This window comes from Galleria mellonella, unplaced genomic scaffold (genome assembly GCF_026898425.1).
Source record: "Galleria mellonella isolate WM207_F2 unplaced genomic scaffold, CSIRO_AGI_GalMel_v1 utg28, whole genome shotgun sequence".
Taxonomy (NCBI): domain Eukaryota; kingdom Metazoa; phylum Arthropoda; class Insecta; order Lepidoptera; family Pyralidae; genus Galleria; species Galleria mellonella.
This window is the reverse complement of record NW_026442064.1, coordinates 5,961,236-5,977,793: the sequence shown is the minus strand read 5'-3', so window position 1 is coordinate 5,977,793 and position 16,558 is coordinate 5,961,236. Positions and strand designations below refer to the sequence as shown.

At 31.6% G+C, this 16,558-nt stretch overlaps 1 protein-coding gene across 8 annotated transcripts in view; it reads left to right on the top strand.

Moving 5' to 3' along the window:
• LOC113521187 (protein NDRG3) overlaps positions 1-16,558 on the top strand; it is a 95,616-nt gene that overhangs the window by 9,455 nt on the left and 69,603 nt on the right. For all 8 annotated transcript variants that reach the window (XM_052895434.1, XM_052895437.1, XM_052895438.1 and 5 more), the window contains one exon: positions 7,916-8,112. In XM_052895434.1, coding sequence (XP_052751394.1) covers positions 7,916-8,112 — 197 coding nt within the window. The remainder of the gene's footprint in view (positions 1-7,915; positions 8,113-16,558) is intronic.

Here is a 16,558-nt window from a genome sequence, read left to right as displayed (position 1 = left end):
CATAAGATTTGCGTTAGAACCACGTTAAACTATTATTTTTAATTTATATTATTGAAACTTCTTTGTGGCCATAATGTAAATTTAAGTCTGGCCACATATATATGTTGATATTATTTTTCTACACGGTTTTTGTTTCTATTCAAATGGTTGTCTCGTCTTGTATCTACACGTATTATACATATTGTTGTTCTAAAGAATATTGTTTTTCACTGTGACCCTCTACATATATCGCCACATAAATGGAATGAATTGCAAATGTTTCGGGAATCGTTTAAAAAATATTAAAGGCAATAATAGGTATTTTTCTCATTAGGCAGTACAAATAGGTGCATGTAATTAGTGCAAAAGCCCGTTTGGTGCGACGAATAGGGTAGTGCTTGGTACAGTCGTCCACGAATTGAAAGTGGTTGCAGCCGGCACGCCTCTGGCGCCCTGCCAACTTCACGGTCGATTTTAGGCCGGCGGCACATGATATGAATTAAATTATTTGTCAAAAAATTCCAAATGCCCAACGGATAGTACCTATGTGAACAATCCTTGTGAACATAGGAGTACGACTTTTTTTTTATGAAATTTATATATCGTGGAAACGTATCGAAGTATCGTAATAAACCATAGATTGCTAGATTGTAGACTTATTAATTATTAGATATATAATTACTAATTTATATAATATTAAACTTATAATTATAATAAAAATAGTATTAATAGCTATAAACAAGTTTGCTTTAAATTTAGATTGACCGGGACAAAAAATAGCCTTTTTTATTCTAAATAGTACTTATATAGCAAATCTCAATGCAATTGTTTAAACAGTTAAGATGACAAGAAATAACAAATAAACAAACTCATTTTGACAATTATAATACTAGCTATATCCTGCAGTTTCGCTCACATGAATTCTTATATAAAGTCTCCCTTATCAGGTCAGTATTAAGTTAGCAAATATCATTCATATTCGTTTAGTAATTTTTCATGAAAGAGTAACAAACATCCATCCATACAGTCATACAAACTCACGTTTGTAATAGTGGTAGAATTAACAATGTCATTGCGTACAACATACCGCACTACGACGGTTCATCAGGGTTTCTAAACTGTATAACTTGTATGTCAATAGGTACTACTCCAAGCTGGTACGAATATAATTTATCATTCCTTTGACACGCCTGAGCAAATACTATGAGCCTTTTCGGCGTAGGATTATTTTGTGTGTACGTTCTTCATTGTAAACAAGAAACTGGTCTATTTATAAGCAAATTTCAATTATTTTAAACGATTTCCTTAAACAGAAATTTTATATTTATTTATTTTGCTATATTACGCGGCTACGACTTCATTTGTGATAATTATTTTTGCGCAAAGCATTATTCCTAGTGATAAGATAATGTGTGTTCTTGCAAAAACGCATGTTAATATAATCTATTTGAAAATCCACGATTACGCATTCTAAATTTAAATATTTCACTTGTAATACATTTACAAAACATTTATTTCATTCAATTTAAAAGACAATTGAATAAATATGATTGAATTTTCATCCATGGCTCGACTTTATGCAAAATTAACACATGATATTTTGCGCTTTAATTTACGAGAGCAATATCACAGCTATAATTAACTGAATGAATAAATAATTAATGGTCATATTTTTTTTATTGGTTAAAATAATAAGATTATATTCCTCAAAATAAAGTACCTCAATTGTGCTAAAATTAATGTCAAACCAACATGGGAATAACTCCCATCAATTCCATAAGTAATTATTGAAAACGTCGCCTAATATACATCTAAAAAAATACAGGCGGAAAAATTCGTTACTTCCTATTTTTCTACTGTTTTTCTGAGCAAAATTTTGCTTGTTTAATTATTGGTCCCTTTTAAAATACAGGCATTGATTCCTTTGGCATTTAGTTCTCTACCTACCTTGTAAATGTCGGCATGAATATATAATTGGTATATCAACATGATGAGTACATAAAAGCCAATGTGTTCGAAGTCACGAATAAAAGCTAGATCAATATACGTTTCTGAAAATATCTCAATTATTGTTTGTAGATGACGTGTATCATTTGTATAGTATTTACCTTTATTTATTAGACTTTAGGTCGACTTCACTTTTTATCTATCTTTTTATGTCTGTACATATAATAAAACTATAGCTAAACCGCGTCTTTGCAAGCACCATGCAAAAAACTACTGGACGGATTCATATATGTAGTTTGTTTTAAAAAAAAGCTTAGTTCTTTGGTATAAATTCTTTTGTTTTAAAGTGTCATCCCTATATATTATAAAAAAAAAAAAAACTATCACAGACACACTAGTGCCAGCATATCTAGTTTTATATAAACTTAACCTGAACGACTGTTCTATTAACATACAATCTCAGAAATTTTGAATGTACTCATACGTTCCTTTTTGGACTTAAAATGGTCATATATAAAAAAGGATTTACTGAAATTCCCAGTGAAAAAGGACTAGTGGGTTCCGCATTTATCTTTGCGTCAGATTACGGGGTGGGCAGAAAGAGACTAGTGCCAAAGAGGACCTTACAAATTTATTATTAAAGCTGAATATATTTTGTAAGATCTTCGTACTCGTATACTCGAAAAGAAAGCTGCTCACTGCTGATTACTGTTACGCAATAAGTATTAAAAATACTCATAATGAAATTTATGACGGCCTGCCTGTATATATTGTATTATTTTATTCTTTCTAAATAGAAAAAAAAAAACAAATGAATATGCATACGACTGTAATTGCAGGGTACGTAATTTGCATACAGGTATAAACATTATACTGTGTTCGTGCTCAACGTTAACCTATACTGAACTTTTTAAAGTTTTATGTTACAATGTTAAAAAATTTAATCTCAAACCTGGCCTCAGGATATTATGACTATCATATTTTCAATAAACCGTTTAAAGAGACGCCGTCAGTTAATATGCCATTCACTACAATGTATAATGTAGCTGCCCTGATTTTGCATGGGTAGATAGAAAGATAAATTTTATAAAATATAACTTATTTTATTCACTATCGCGATCTTAATAAAACCAATAGATGCTAAAGCATATATTATATATATATATATATATATATATATATATATATATATATATATATATATATATATATATATATATATATATATATACATACCAAATTGGATGCGGTTTTTACAGTTATGTACTTGAAAATTTTACTTTAAATCTGGTATATGTTTTATCTTGATTCGCCATTTATAAATGATCTAATATCATTGTTTTTTCTACTTCTGAAAACCACGCGTACAAAGCGGACAGAAAGTTAAGTTATATATAAAAATATCTAGCCCCAACCATACCATAAGTTGTTGTATAGTGTAGATACTCGTATGTAGGTGATTTTTCTCACGCAATCATATTAGAGCAAACGTATTGAGAGCATTCATATTCGATTCCTATATACACAAATTCTAAAGATCTAGCTCTTGTTCTACATTCTGTTCTTTAATCTACCTACTATATTTTAACATCCAGTATCATATATTTGAAACGCTCAAATAAAAAAAATCTTATCAAATATCTCAGTCTTACTATAAGTCGCGGCTAGTGCTGGTCCTAACTTATTGCAATCGATTGTTATCGCTCTATAAATCACGGGCTTTCGTCAGGCTTCTACCTTCCACTGGTCACTAAAATGCCATATTCCAAGAATCGACACTGAGTTTCCGAGCTGGATTAAGGCTCGACCGGTATTAAATACCGTTGCTATTATTACGTTCAAAATCAGATTATCTGCGCCCTCGTGACCTAAACACTACCTAGATCGTATTCCGGGAAGCATTTCCACCTGAATACAGAATTAGACGGGTAAAGTTTCACCTCGCTCCGGGGCTCTCATTTTTTAGCGTCTATTTTATATTAAATTTGTATCCAGATGTTTTTATTGTTATCTCTAGCCCGCAGCTTGTTACATGCTACCGTTATATTAATAGCTGAAACGAATATAATAACATTATTATTATAATCTTTATTTCTCATTTATGTAGTTAGAAGTGGTTCATATATAATACATGTATTTAATAATAAAAATCTAAATCTCAATAAATGTAAAAATTTATCATTTAAGCTTATGTTACACAATTTATATAAAGTGGGTAGTTTAACCATTTGTAAACTAGTGCCCCCTACACTGTTCGTCTCTTTTTTTCCGCCGTATTAGTAATAATGCTATATCACGGTTAAATATAAATCCTTGCCTGTGGCAAGAAATGTAAACAATGAAAAGACAAGTTCATCCGTAAAAGTGCTAAAGTGCTAATCTACATTATTGTAAGTGATATGACTTGCATTTTTTTAGAACATAGTGTATGCATAATGTTAAGAAAAGTAGTTTGATAGAACTGTACGCATACATATCTGTACGAATATTAATACAATGTTCTGTCTATATATTCACGAATGATTGGTAAGCTTATATTTTCTATAATAGTCATCTTTACTTGGATTACAATTTGATTACCCATTAGCAGGGCTCTATCTAGATGGTCATTAGCCGTCTAGAATGACAAAAAGTTTATTGACAATTAATTATTAATTAATCAATGGCTTTTCACGGGTTCTTTACAGAAAATATAAAATAGTGTTACTACGAGGAGATTGTAGCTTTCGGTAAAATTGGTTAAGTAGTTTTTGAGTTAAATCGTAACAAACATAAAATCAATCATCTTTCTTCGTTATATATAAAATTTATTTACAAATTGATACACTACCTAAACTCAGGCGCCCGCGCCGATCGAATCACGACGACACGAAATTAATTTCGTTGCGCATTATTTTGATTTTGCTATATCTCCTAAGGTATTAACTTACTTTGCATGATGTAAAGGGAAAAAATAATTTTCATGAAATGCTTAAGCCAACTAACGTATTTAAAATGATAAGAATTAATACCGTATTTGTGTAAATAGCTTTCCAATTGCCGCTGTATAATTGTTCATTTTTTAAAGTACTAAAATGGAAATAGTATATAATCCTTAAGAGATAAACATGCCATTGTGGACTTTTCTGTAGACCTGTATAAGATACACAATTCCACCATACATTATTATGTTATATCCCAAAGGGTTTACGCAACGTTTTCGTTGAAAGCTCCCAGACGGCTTATTTTTTTTTCGACACCTTATACAAATATCGTTATATTTTAGCCATTATATACATAAAGTCAATAAATTATATAATCAAATCTTCTTCGAAAACCACTCTATCCATTGGTGAAAATAACATGAAAATTGGTGCATTAGTTTTTGAGTTCATCGCAAATGGACAGACAGAGGCGCGGTGGGGGACTTTGTTTTAAAATATGTAATGATAAATTGCTGTTATTTAGTCTCGCTAAAACTCAAAAACCGTTTGACCGATTTGAATATTTTTTTTTCTGTTTTTCGTTGTGATACAGAATTAAAAGAAAAAAAAAGTTGTAAAAACATTAAGGTTTAATTAAAACACTAAAAATTAAAAAGTTAAAATAAGTAATTTTGTATGGGATTTGCTACTTCGGATTACTTATGGATTATTACGAATTATGATGGCGTTGTAGGTGATATAAAGTTCATCTGGTCATACAGTTTTTTAATAGTAATAATTTTTTACAATATTGATGTGGAATAAACACAAATCATTATATTGATTTGTGTTTAATCGATTGATTGATTGATCGACGAAAATGAATATTTTATCGTTATATATACATAAAAAGTATAATTGACCGTTTTAAAGCATTTATTCAAATAGCTAATATATAGTTTTTGCCCGCGATTTCGTTCGCATGATCGGTATATGCTCACTGAGCGCGATAAAAAGTAGCCTATGTCATCCATTCCATATAGTACTTGTATGCTAAATTTCATAGTGATTGATTGAACCGTTTAGGCGTTAAGAGATAACAAATAAATACTTCCACATTTATAGTAAATAAAGGTAATATATAATGTCTATACGTCTATTACGAATCTCGACACGCTTTGCCACTTTATTCAGAGAGGCTTTCCTACCAAAAATCTTTAAAAACGATTAAACACCACTCTGTAGTAGCTAGCAAACAAAGGACCTTTTCCCAATGGATACCATTGTGAAATGTTGAATTCTTGAATAGGATCTCCCGCATTTCTTTCAAGTATGCAGTAATTTCCGAATTGCTTGACGTCGACAGATGAAAATCTTCTCCAAGGAGTGTTTTAGCTTTTAGTATAATAAAACGTTACATTAAGCGGTAAAGGCTTATATATAATTGGTTTTTACCAGCGACTTCATCTGCGTGACCGGAATATGTTTACTGACCAGGATAAGAAGTAGCCCATGATCTTTTACAGCCCATATAATATGTGTATACTGGATTTCATAACGATTTTTTAAGTTGTTAAGGCACTAAGAGGTAACAAACAAACTCACTTTCAAATTCGTAATAAATTATTAATTATTTTTTATTTTTTTATTTTAAGGGGTTTTGCCTCCTTCAGGCAAGAGTAAGATAGGGCTTATGGATAGGGCTTATATACATAAGCCCTATCTTACTCTTTTTTTTTCCGGTGGCTTTGAATCTTTCTTTGTGCATGCTTGTAAAACTGTAAAAAACAGAACAGATTTATAATAGACGAGAATTAATATTATCATTTAGATAAATTATTTTTTTTTAATTATTTGAACGTTTCATGTTTCTTAATTTCCAGTCTCTCCGTACTATTCTTAAGTAGTGACTTTGTTCCATGGAAAGGATTCGAGGACGGTAAAACTCACTAAGATTACCTCATTGTTATATGCAATCGATAAATAAAAATAAAGATACTATCAATGTTGTATCAAAACCTTTAAGTGGCGTTTAATATATGTCCATGCTATGTTTATTTTAGAAAAAAAAAAACTTTTATTTTAGATAAATAAAGTAATGTTGCAATGTCCAAGTACTGTCCAGTACCGCGCGCAGCTTACGCGCATGCCACCACTGGGCCGTCGCGTCGGGCGCTTCTCACCACTTAAAAACCAACGAATCTTGTCAATAAAAATATAATTTAAATTGGAATAATTAAAAATAAAATGACATTATGTAGGTATTCTATCTATCTATTTAAGAGCTGCGCTCTTGTCGGTGAAGCTCTTGCCACTCACTACGATTAACAGCGAGTCTCTTCACCTCTTGATACGACACGACACCAATTCCTTCCTTGATCTGCCTGATGTAACTATGTCTCGGTTTCCCTCTCCCCCTACTTCCTTCTATCTTACCCTCTATTATAATGTTCATAAGTTCGTCGTGTCGTATCAAGTGTCCCAACATTTTTCCCCTTCTGTCCTCAATAGTTCTGTAGGTAGGTAGGTATTATAATAAAAAAAAATAAAGAATCGACTGTTAGGCGGAACGAAGTTCGCCGGGTCAACTAGTCTGTATTATAATTGGAGTCGATTATTCACTACTCCTTGTACTCGTAGGTACAAAAAAATTAAATGAGAAGACATATATGGTATACAGTCCTCTCATTTTATCTAATCCTAATTAGTTAACGCTTGGTATGTGCTTACTTTTATCTTTGAGGGTAGTCGTAATTTTTTTATTTAATTAAATAATCGAGTTAATTATATGTGTATTGTGTTTTTTACTCGTATATGTATTTTATTTTCCTTATCTGTGATATATAATTAAATACCTTTATAATAATTTTGTATGTTAGCATACTGGGTTTATAACATTGACTTGGCTTTTGCTGTCTTTTAATTATTTTTAATGAATAAAATAAATAAATGAATAATGGAATTTATCATAATAATTCATATATTCAAAAATTATTTATACGAGATTTTTTTGCAAACAAATGATGACATTCCATTGATGAGGTACAATGAAACAGATGTACTGAAACTGTCCGTTGTTCCAACAGTGTTTTATCCGGCGATAGCATGGACGACATCGAATTGAAAAATATTCAGCTGCAATTCCCAAGCTCTCAACGCTTCAACGGTGATGGCGGCTGCACGGAGGTGCGCGTACGCACCGACCACGGCGACATCATGGTCGCTGTGCAGGGTGACCGCGCCAAACCGGCCATACTGACCTACCATGACCTTGGAGTGAATTGTGAGTACTATTTTTTAATTAATTAAAATATTATAAAAGGCGAATTTCACACTCTCACGCAATTACATACATAAGTTGAAATTTGAAAAATGTGTAACTGTTATAAATTCTTAAGTGGTCTATCACATGACTTTATGACTAAAATAAAACCAAACACTTACCTTTGCCTGCATCGTGCAATTATGTTTGCATTTCAAATATGTTTCAGTATGTAACTACTTACATAACTTCAAATTGCTCACGAGTACACGGATATCCTTTTGTAAAATTATTGTAATAGAAACAAATGCATAACTTTAAATACATATTTGGAACATTTGTGTGCATACCGTTATTTGTTCCATAAACTAGTTTACTAAAATTTTATAACTTGGTACACTACCATTATAAAAAAAAAAGTATAGGTTTGTTCATGGCTATACAGCTGGACAAATTTTGATGCAATTTGAAAAATAATGATAATTAATTTACTAATAAGAATTTCTAGTACAAAAAAAATATTATTTTTACTATTATTCGTAAAGTTACATAGTTTTTAATCAGTTTGAGTTTCCTGTTTATCCTTAATTGAATGATCAAGCACTTTTGCTGTAGTTAAGGATCCCGAACGGATTCCAACTGTATTTCAACTTACATTTGATATAGATAGTTAAAGTAATCAGCCCAGAGCATAATAGGGCCTCGCATTAGAAAATCAAACTGCTAACAAACTCTATATATGTAACAAGTTAACGAAAATTTAATGAACTAATACGAAGTAATAATGAACGAAACTCACTAGTCACTCCAAACGTGTTATTGTTAATAGTAATTAGTATTATTACTAATAATAGATTAACGGGAATTTAATAAACTCATGATTTAAATTAGTGCTAGGAAATTCCTTTTTTTATTTTTCATAAATCACTCAAAACGTATTAATTACTAGCGATCCGACCCGGCTTTGCACGAATAGACGGAATTTTCGAATATCAAGATATATAATAAAAAAGTTACAACCAATACAATTTATCGTTTATTTTAGCATTTTATATGTGATCTTTTAGATGATATACCTTTTTTATTTATTTAACCGATTGAAATAAAACGAAAACTAAATGTTACCTGGTGTAAACCGCTACGCATTAGTGAAAACTGCATTAAAATCGGTTAAGTTGTTTCTGAGATTAATGTGCACAAATGTACAGACAAACAGATATACAGACAAACAAACAAAAATTCTTTTTACTTTTTTAGATCGTTTTTTTATTCTTTTTAATTGATTTTACTATTTGAATAAAGATATTACTTTAAATTTTAAATAAAATTATAAAATTAAATCTCAAACAGGATTCCTATGCAAGTGTGTAAATAGTGTTTTTACAAAACTATTACAATTTCTGCATCGAAGCTGAAAAAAATTGCATTGATATGGGGCAACGACATCATTTGACATAAGAAGAAATGATGAAAGCTGTCGGAATGTTGCAAGCTGATTCCAGGCAGCGTACTGTGGCTGTCGCTCTTGGCACTACACAGACCGTCATAAGGCCTCTGGACACGCTATCGTATCACAGGCAGCGATACAACTCCAGAACCTACTCTGTGGAATTGTAAACATGACCGCCATGATGTTGACTACGAGAACCCACATTTCTTCAGGCATACGAATAAACAATCAAACCATCCGAAATCATTTACGTGAAGTGAGTCTACGCTCCAGAAGGCCGCCGAGTTCCACCTATAGCACCCTGCAATCGTAGGGCTCGTTCACAATGGGTTCGCAAACACAAAAATTGAGAGGAAAAAGACTGTTTGCTTTTCTGATGAATCTCATTTCGGTATGAGGTCGTATACAAGACGTACCTGAATTTGAGAGACCTCTGAGGGCCTACCATGAAATGTTTTCCGAAATTTCGGATCCGAACGAAACAAAAATTTGATATTAAAATTACATAATACGTACCGTTTAAAAATATTAAAAATGCTAAAATATCGTTCCTTTGAACTTTTATGGGAGGAACGAAACGTTAAGCTCTATTTAGAGGGTCGATTTCGTTACGAACAAAAACACGAAACTGAGCCCGAAAATTCGGATTTTCATTTCATGGTAGACCCCCTGGACATCAAGAATGTTCGAAATTTTGTCAGGAAATTCATTCATATGGTGGAGAACAATAATGATTTGGACCAGTATTTGGATCGGTGGAAGAACCAATCTCATTTTGATCAGGGACAACTTCAATGCTCAGATTTATGCGAAGAGGATTGTTTCAGAATTGATCATCCCTTTACTAAACTGATTTGGCGATTCTTTGCGACTAATGTACGACAATGCACTAACATATACATTGAGTCGTATCACGTACTCTTGCCGATACTCACATCAACGTTCTGCCATGGTCTGCTCTATCGCTAGAACTCAACCCAATTGAGCACGCATGGGATATGCTCCAAAGAAGAGCTCTGCTGAGTATGGATGTTGTATATACCGCACAATAACTTTTGCCTTGTGAGAAAGAACGTGGGCTGCCATACCTCAAGCAATTTAAATGAACTGATTTTAAGGACATCAAATTGGTGTGATAAACTGACAAATTAATTTTTTTTTTGTTTTGTTTTGTAAATGCAATTCGTTGTCAATAAAGCTTTTCTTTCTTTCTTTTGTTCTGTCTTTATGTAATTCGTGTAAATGGTGTAAACACGGATTATGATTATTTTTTTATTTTTACGATAACAATTAAAAAAAATTGCTTTTTTTTTGCTCTTTTTTTGCCGTGTCATTAATTTACCACAATTCGCACAAATAGCAATTTTTCCATAATGTACGAATAAGTTGTTAACTTAAGTTATTAAAAGTTAACACTTCTAATATAGCAATTCAAATAAGTAGTTATGCCCGTGATTTATGTTTTAAAAAGGACCTTTATTGAAGGCTGATAGCTTATTAATATTATCCAAATCTTATTCTTGTACTTTATAATACACCAATGTGTGCTAGCCCTTACTTGTCTCAAGACTTCGATCGAAAACTTTGTTTAAATTAATTAGTTTCGATGCCGCCGCGCTTTAATAAATTAAGCAAACATGTGTGTATTTGTCGTTATGTTGATGATTACTTTATAACGAGTTTTGTCCGACCCCTGCGAAAGAGGATTACAGTTTTAGTAACCCAATTTAGTAATCATGAATAGTAACGCTCGAGAGGCGCAGCCACTAGAGACATTATCGTCCACTGCATCCTGCAACTTCACCCGCACGAATCATTATAAAGTATTCTCTATTTTAATTTAGGATATAATCTATATGTGTACAAAATTTCAATTAAATTCATTCTGTAGTTTTGCGTAAGAGAATAACAAACATACGTGCCTACATTCTAATAAATTTTACAATTATAAGTAGGACGTTTGTACACTGTGGCGCCAAAAGTTCACAAGTATAACGCTATTCATTCCTGTAAATGACGGTTACCATCAAGCATAGCTCATCGTGAAACAGCGTAAATAGCACTGGCCCCACATGGCGTAGAAGTACCACGTCCAAATTTCTAAATTTTTTATTTGTCTATGTTAACGTTTCCTCTAGCTCTCGAATTTTTTATCATATTTTAACATTAAAAGCAACTCCTTGATCTGGCATTCAGTTTACCTTTTATATTGATTTCATCCACATTTTCATTAAATATTAATATTCAATCATAAAGCACCCAAGGACGTTTTACAATATTCCAATTTATTTGTTGCTTTCCCCGTGTAATATCTGTCTACAATGGCCTTCTTTCGGTCCAGCGGCCGCTGGGAAATCTCTGCTTCAACTTTGTGTGTTTTATATAATACTAATTATTACCCGCGACTTCATCCGCATAACAGGTTTATAGGATGGGATAACACGTAGGTTATGTGTCTGTGTCAAATATTACCGGTTTGTAAAATTACATTGCGATTGATTGAGTTCTTAAGGCATCAAGAGTTGATTGTTACAATAAAAGAAACTTATTTTCACGCTTATAATATTAGTAGGGATTTCATTGAAACAAAAGTAAGATGATAAAACGAGACCGCCAAAGTAATTATCACATTTTAACAACAGTTGAATATGATCAGTCCTAGATAGTAAGTTTGTACGGGAACTTTCTTGTAATTAATTGGGTCATTGTGTGTGAGATTGTTATTAGTTTAGTTAACCTATAATCTATTTTTTGTATTTAGAATAATTAGTAAACAATCCGGGCTAGTCCTTTAATTAAAATAATAAAAATAATGATTTCTCTTTGTGTTCAATCACGCACGGGCAAACAGTTTGCTAACCGTTTCATGAATCATTTATTGTTAACCATCTCGATGTAACCTTACTAATATTATAAATGTGAGTGAGTTTGTTTGTTACTTTATAGTACCTTAAAGGCTTAACCAATCACTATGAAATTTAGTATACGAGTACTATACCGGATGGAGAAGGTAATTTACATTTTATCTCGGTCAGTGAACATAACTCACACGAACTAAATTGCGATTAAAAGCTATTATTATATAAGACATTCTAATGTAAATTCATTTTGTCTATTATAACTTTATTAAGTTATATTTTTATTAAATCTTGTATTTTTTTCATGCGCTTTGGAAAAAGTTACTCAGTTCATGTACATTGCCGTTGATTTTAAAATTTTTAAACATAGAGTAAATTATCTTCTCTGTGGTAGATACCAGTAATTGAAACTAACAATTTAACCAACTGTTGAAAGAGGTTACTATCAAAAAATAGTTTACAAACTAAATATTAAAATTAGTAGCTGAATAAGTGATTAGTAATTGTTTATTATTCAACAGTTCCATCGAATAATAATATAATATTTTACAAACGACCACGTTCTTATATATATTATTTTGGAAATTCTATATTACCTATTGCCCTATACTCGTCTTAAATTACTCCGTGCCTCCTTCAAACCCATTCAATACTTACAAAATATCAAATTTGTTTACTACGTATCGGTAACTGGAAACAATTTACCGTAATATTGTTTTCTTCATTTTAGGGAGATTTTACTAAATCCTACTGAAGCAGGATTTTATGGAATGGAATATTTTTATGTCATTAGATATTATATTATGAAAAATTCCAAGATTATATTGAAAGAATATTATTCTTTCAAGTTTTCGTGAAAAATTTGTAATTAAAGGTTACCGAAAAGTTTATGAAGCAACTTCATATTTTATTTACACTCATAGATTACAACTAATGTACATTCGAGCTGAAAAATTCAATACAATTGAAAATATTTTAACGCATTAAACTGTGGTAGTAAATGTTCAGGAAGACCCAAAAAGAGATGAATGGACTGTGTGAAAGGTGACATGACCAGAATACTGAGACGACTGTAAATAGAAATGAATGGAAGAGAAAAACGTATTATGCCGGCCCAAAAATATATGGGACAAGGGCAGGAAGGTGATGAAACTGTGCTCGCAATTTCGTTCTCATGGTAGAAGGATTTACATAATTCGAAAAACATAAATAAAGTAGTATTTACAAAATTACCTTATATATATTATATAGGAAAATTATTTGGTTTTTATATGTTTATTCATAATGGATAAACTTAAAAACTACATAACGGATTTTATAAATTCTTTCATCTACAATTCATACACTTACAGTACCTACCTTCAAAATATAGCCCAGTTACTGGTGTAACTGGATTGTATTTTATTTAAAGACCTAGCTTTTACCCGCATCTTTATCCGCGTGATCGAGAGATATGTTTACTGACCGTGATAAAAAGCAGCTTTTTTTTTCTATCCCATATATATTATAGTAGGTGTACAACAAATTTCATAGTGATTAGTTAAGCTGTTAAGTCGTCATAAGGTAGCCAATAAACTCACCTTCACATTTATAATGTTAATAAGGATACCTGTGCGATATCTGGGCGGGCCATTTATAAAATAATAAACAAAATTTTGCTACTAACAGTTCTTTAGGGTGAGAAATTATTATTTAAGAAATATTCAATATAATTAACAAATATTCAATAATTAGCAAATGTTCAACGTGACTTTACACAACAGAGCGATTGATATATTTTGTGATTGCTCGAGCGATTAAAACGTACACGATTTACGACGTATGCAATTTAATTTGGACTAATGAAAAATATTTAAGTAACAACACAAATATTTAAGTAAAAAACAATACTTATCACTCACTAATTTATCCCAGAAAAATTTTAGTACTATTATTTATTTCTGTCTGATTTTCGAGAGAAAACTCTAATATTAATTCCTTTCCCCAATACGATTTTATTATAGCATAGATTTTGACCTCGTTATGATTTTATTGAATGTATGTACCTACGTACCTAACCTAAATTTTCTCGCGCTTCAATTTGGCGATTTCATTCGTACAAGCTTTCCATTTATTTCGCTTCGGATTTTATTAATCCACGTTATTGGTCGAAATTGTAAATGACGTATATAACCTCTTACAATATTACTGACTTACTATATCTGATTAATAATAAATCTTACTAAATGAGCTAGTATGCCTACAACATATTTTTTATAAATTTTATGTATTAACTTTACGTTTTCTGTTTTATTGATATAATATATGCGACTGCATAGAAATATTTAATGTATGGTAGACGTGAATGATTGTAATACAATTATAAGATACAGATGCGCAAATAAAAGTATACAGATATAACACAAGAAAGTTACATTGACCTGTCTACACTGTAGATCATAAACTAATTAAAAAGGTTTCTGCACGCAATATGCATGAGATGTATTAGAGAATGGAGTACCACGTGGTGATAAAGATCTGTGAAGTGCGAAGGTACTTGGCCACAAGACTATTTGAACTAGTAGAAAAGTAGATTTATTCGTTTGTTACCTCTTGGCTCCTTAACGACTAATCAGTGGTCATGATATTTGGTATACGCATAGTAATTAGGATGGATAAAAAGTTATAAACTATTTTTAAATCTTTTGAGTAAAATTAAATGTTTTTGACATCCACATATCCAATGGTTGTGTGGTCGATTTAATATAAATATAATTTTTTTTTTTAGTATGACCAATTTAAAAGTCATACTATTTAGTTAATGGGGTTGAGAAAGCTGTTCAGTTTAATGAATGCTATTGTTGAAATTTACCGTGTTATAAAAACGTTGCTTTAAACTTTGTAAAATATTTTCCTTTGAACTTAGTTCTGTGTCTGTGTTAAAGATCATGCAGCTATGCAGATATATATTTTTAGCGATCATTTATATTTTCATGTGAAGTAAGCCGATGACGTTAGTACACACGACATTTTGCATTAAAAAACGACTAAAAAACAGCACCTCAATATTTCTCCAATGACTAATAAATAAATAAATGTAAATTTTTAAACAGTTTTATTTTTAATGTTGTATTATCATTTCACATGTTAATTGTTCCGAAATGTTTTCAATTTGAAAGATGATTCAATTGGAAATTAAATTCCTGTTTATTTTTTTCGTTTTATCATTATTATTTAAATATAACATATTATTATAACATACACTTGACGCATAATTGCTACGGATTAAAATCGTTATCAGCATAAGTACGAGGGTCATTTGAAAAGTTCTTAGCCTAACATGGTTAAAGTGATTGTTTTTTTTTATAACTATCCTCATTTTTTAGTTACATTATTTAGCAACAAGTATGCACAGTTTAGTTTATTCACAGTAACTCATTGTTCGTTTACACGTGATACCGTAAGTCAGGTCAGAGCTATTTTTGAAAATGGATAAAATTGAACATCGTCCAGTGATAAAATACCTGAATTTTAAAGGTTTAACTCCAAAAGCTATACATGAAGACATGTCTGCTACTTTGGGTGAGTCCGCTCCTTCATATGCGACTGTTAAAAACTGGGTGGCAGAGTTTAAACGTGGTCGTGAGACCATTCAAGACGAGCCCCGTAATGACCGGCCTTCGATTGCTTCCACTGATTAAAACAAAGAAAAAATCTGTGATTTAATTTTATCTGATCAAAGATTGACTGTCGAGGTGATAGCTAAGACTGTAGGCATCTCATCTGAGCGAACACATTATATAATTACTACTGAACTTGGATTCTCTAAGGTGTCTGCGCGGTGAGTACCGCGACTGCTTTCAGTGGAATAAAAACGCAACCGACTCACAACTTCTCGCGACTGTTTAGAGTTATAAGAAGCTGACCCAATAGAATTTGTTGGAAGATTTATAACCATGGATAAAACCTGGGTTCACTACAATACACCCGAGACAAAAGAACAGTCGAAACAATAGAAAAGAGCAGGATCGCCCACCTCAAAGAGAAGGCAAAGGTGGTTTTATCGGCGGGCAAAGTCATGGCATCCAAAGGATGGGATGCAAAGGGTATAATTCTCGTGGATTATTTAAAAAAAGGGTGAAACAATAAACTCCGATTACTATTGCAACCTGTTGCGTCG